The sequence below is a fragment of the Austrofundulus limnaeus genome, unplaced genomic scaffold (genome assembly GCF_001266775.1).
Source record: "Austrofundulus limnaeus strain Quisiro unplaced genomic scaffold, Austrofundulus_limnaeus-1.0 Scaffold522, whole genome shotgun sequence".
Taxonomy (NCBI): domain Eukaryota; kingdom Metazoa; phylum Chordata; class Actinopteri; order Cyprinodontiformes; family Rivulidae; genus Austrofundulus; species Austrofundulus limnaeus.
The window spans coordinates 228,376-232,301 of record NW_013952924.1 but is presented as its reverse complement, the minus strand read 5'-3'; the positions used below and the strand labels follow the sequence as shown (position 1 = coordinate 232,301).

At 42.1% G+C, this 3,926-nt stretch overlaps 1 protein-coding gene across 1 annotated transcript in view; it reads left to right on the top strand.

The window, feature by feature from the left end:
* rin1b (Ras and Rab interactor 1b) overlaps nucleotides 1-3,213 on the top strand; it is a 51,944-nt gene extending 48,731 nt beyond the window's left edge. Inside the window, exon 12 of the mRNA XM_014026069.1 lies at nucleotides 1,761-3,213. Within this exon, the coding sequence (XP_013881523.1) occupies nucleotides 1,761-2,084 (324 nt within the window). The 3' untranslated portion in view covers nucleotides 2,085-3,213. The remainder of the gene's footprint in view (nucleotides 1-1,760) is intronic.
* The last annotated feature ends 713 nt before the right edge of the window (nucleotides 3,214-3,926 follow it).

The window sequence follows — 3,926 nt, the reverse complement described above, 5'->3', positions numbered from 1 at the left end:
GATCTGATATGTTTCAAATTAACACAAAGAAGATATTATTTTTCTCCAAGTTTCATACAGAGGATGAGGGCCACCGAACAAAAAACACAAAATTTTTCCTGAGTTCTGACTTTTTCCACAGAATTCAAATGTTTATCTCTTAATTTGAAGAAAAAAGTCTAAATTCAGATTTTTTAAATCTTTTTTTTAGAAATCTGACTTTTATCTCTAAATTCTGAAATTAAAGTCAAAACTTTTTTTCTGTATTGTTGTATGTCCATAAAGCTCTTTCACAGTTTTTCATTTTAACATTTTGAGAGCCATATATTTGTACGTTCTTATTTTAGGAGAGTATAAACTACATAAACACAACAGTAATACATCTAAAACAGGGTCAGACATGACAGTATTATTTATAGTAATGATGACACAAACTCAGCAGCAGCTCATTGTCCTACATTTATTTGCAGAGGGAGGGGGAATCCATGTTTAATTGAAGTTTGGGGATCACTTTAGTTCTGATCCAGAAGACGTCGAGGGATTTTCCCAATGTTTTTTTTTTGTCTTCATGTGGCTGTGATGAACTTGTACCCTGTCCAGTGTGTCCCCCCGCCTCCAGCTCTCTGTGTGCGTCTGTGCCTCGTGTTTATTCTGAAAGGGATTATTTTTTTCAGTCATTTTTAGAGGTGTAATCCCCTGATCAGGAGCCTCCACTAATACCAACACACGCACACACTGACTTTTATCACCCACCTGGCCACAGGTTGGTGTGATGGCCATTAAAAGCCATTAAAAATAATAAAAAATAAATAAAAACAAACAARCAATTGTCATCCACGTTTCCATCTCATCACGTGGGTGCTTCTTCCTGGCTTCAAATAGCCGATCCAACTCACCGGGCAGCCAGATTCTCCGCTGACACAGGCGAGGATCAGTGAGCCAAGTGCTATGAAGAGGTGGGCGGTCAGATAACATGAAATTTATCGAGCTGCGTCTACCCATCGAAGCAGGCAAACACAATATGCACACGGACAGCGAGGAGCTCAGTGACTCTGTGAGTTTTAGTCACCTGTTGATTGACTTCTGTGTGTTTTTGATCTGTCTGTTTTTTTAGGAGCGTGGTTGTGCACTTGTGGGACGTAGCGTGTGTGGAGCAAAGGAGAGGATTTGCTTGTTTCTTAAGGCTTGATGTTTGATAAAGGGGGTTTATGTCCACTTTGTTTATGTTTTGTTGCAGGTTTTTAGAGGTTTAAAAGGCCACCTGTAAGAGGAGGTGGAATCTAATGTTATATAATGAAGTGTTTGAAGAGAGGCAGTTGTTCAGATCGGATTGTTGGTTTTGCTCTTTGGGGATTAAAAAGAGGGAAACTTCTCTCGAGCTGCTCGACAGAAATAAGATTGGTGGATTTTTGAGTACTTTTGGATTTGGCGTGAGTTTTGTGGATGGACGTTAAAGGTTTGAAAGTGATTTTTTTTCCCTTTTTCTGTAAAGTGTTTGAACCTGGATGACCGTGTGTGGGAAACAGGAGCTTTGTTTTAGATTTTCCTTTTTATTACCGTGGCAGATTATCTATTTCTCACTCCTCTTCTGGCTCCATCCCTCTGTCCTCCCCCTCATCTGACCTCAATCCATAAGCCTCTTGACCTCTGTTTGTCATGAACACAGTATATATTCACTCCTTCTTTTTATTTATTTATTTATTTATTTGTTCATTTATTTATTTTATTCTTCCTCCTCTCTGCATCTCTTCTCCTACTCCCTCTCCCCTCCCTCCCTTCAGAGGTGCGTTCGGATACTGTTCCAGGACGGGGAGCGGAGCGCCGTGCGGACGTTGCAGTGGAGAGCCGGGGAGACGAGCCAGGCCCTGGCGCAGCTGTGCGCCGCCACCTTCGGCGTGTCCGACCCGCAGCAGTACACGCTGTACTGGCGCAGCGGCGGCGAGATGCGGGCCCTGCCGCCCCAGGCCCAGCCCCAGGACCTGGCGGGCCACAGCGAGGGGGGGCCCTCGCTCTCCTACCTGAGGACCGACCACGACTTCAGCAAGATGCGGCGGCTCACCCGGGGCGGCGCTGTGGACCTGAGCGAGTCCGTGTGCGAGGAGTGAGTGGGAGGCCRCGAGGAGGGGAGGAGGGGAGGGGGAGGATGGCTGTTCTTTTCTTTCCCCGTCTCTTTTCTCTCTCTCTCTCTCTTTCCTCCGGCGGCGCGTTGTCGTTCCTTGGTTGTCGCGGGTCAGGACTTCTTKTGAGGAAAAACAAACCCTCCTGACTGCGAGCAGAACGACAGACTCTTCCCCCTTCAAACGGACCTTAAATCAAAGCAAGAACAACTTTGCCAAAAAATAAAAAAATTTTAAAAAGTTGGGCCACTTCGGTGCTGCTGGTGTGAGCGGAGTGTACTATTTGTGGGAAACAAAATAATGTGTTAATAAATGGATTTGTAATCTGAATCATGAATCCAGAGTTATAAACCTTGAAGGGATTACATCATCAGAGCACGAGCAAGGCTCAAATCCAAAGACAAATTCTGTGCGACTACAGTTGCCTGGAAACAAAAGAATTTCCTGTAATAGGAAAGCAAATTTCTCCACCGCGGTGATGTAACCCTTTCACGTCGTAGTTCTGGGCTGAAAACCTAAAAAAAAAAAAAAGACACTTGGATGTACTATCGCTTCACTTTCTGTGTTAAAACGTCTGCAGATGTTGGGGTTAAAACTTTTCGAAGTTTCAAGGTTTGAGCCTTTTTTATTTGTGGCTGCTGGAATATAATAAAACATGTTAAAGCCAAGACCAAACCTCAGTACCAAAGTGACAAAAAGAAAAMCTGAATAAGATGTCATTTTGTGAGATAATTGCTGTTTTACTTGGAAGAAAGACAAAATATTGTTAAGCCTGGTGGAAGCTTTAAATCAGCTGTTTGGATGAAAGAAACTCCACAGAGACAGTTTTATATTTATGGAGCCTGTCCGGTGACAATGGAGTAAAAAAAATGCTTGGTCACAAGATAACTKGTGGTGACGCAATTGTTAATGAGTGGCCATAAGATAGTTAATGAGTGGCCACTATATACTTAATACCTTGCCATAAGACAGTTGATGCATGACCAAAAAATAGTTAATGCGTGGCCTTAAGATTGCATGGTCACGAGATAGTTAATCTGTGGTCACAATATTCAATTCAAAATACTTAATTGATCCCACATGGAAATTATATTACAATATAGTTGATGCATGGCCACAAGGTAGTTAATGTGTAGCCATAAGATATTTGTTGCATTGCCACAAGATAAAGTCTTGCCACAAAATAGTTAATGCATGGCCAGAATAAAGTTAATGCTTGACCTCAAGATAGATATTGCATGGCCACAAAATAGGTGATGCATGGACACAAGACAGATATTATATGTCCACAAGATAGTTAATGCATGGCCTCAAGATAGTTAAAGTGTGGCCACAATATAGCTAATGCATAACCAAATTAGYTAATGCATGGACACAAGATATTTAATGCATGTCCAAAAGGTAGTTACAGTGCCGCCACAAAACAGTTAATGCATGGCCACAAGTTAGTTAATGTGGGGCCATAAGATACATTATGCATAGCCACAAGATAAAGTGTTGCCACAAAATAGTTGCCGCATGGCCAGAATATGGTTAATGTTTGGCCTCAASGTAATTATTGCATGGCCACAAAATAGTTAATTCTTGGCCATGAGGTAGTTGATGCATGGACACAAGATGGCTAATGTGTGGCCACAATATAGTTAATGCATGACCGCAAGATATTTAATGCATGCCACAAGGTAGTTAAAGCATTGCCACAAAATATTTAATGCATGGCCACAASATAGTTAAGGTGTGGCCACAATATAGCTAATGCATGACCAAAATAGTTAATGCATGGCCACAAAATAGTTAACGCGTGTCCACAAGGTAGTTAAACATTGCCAC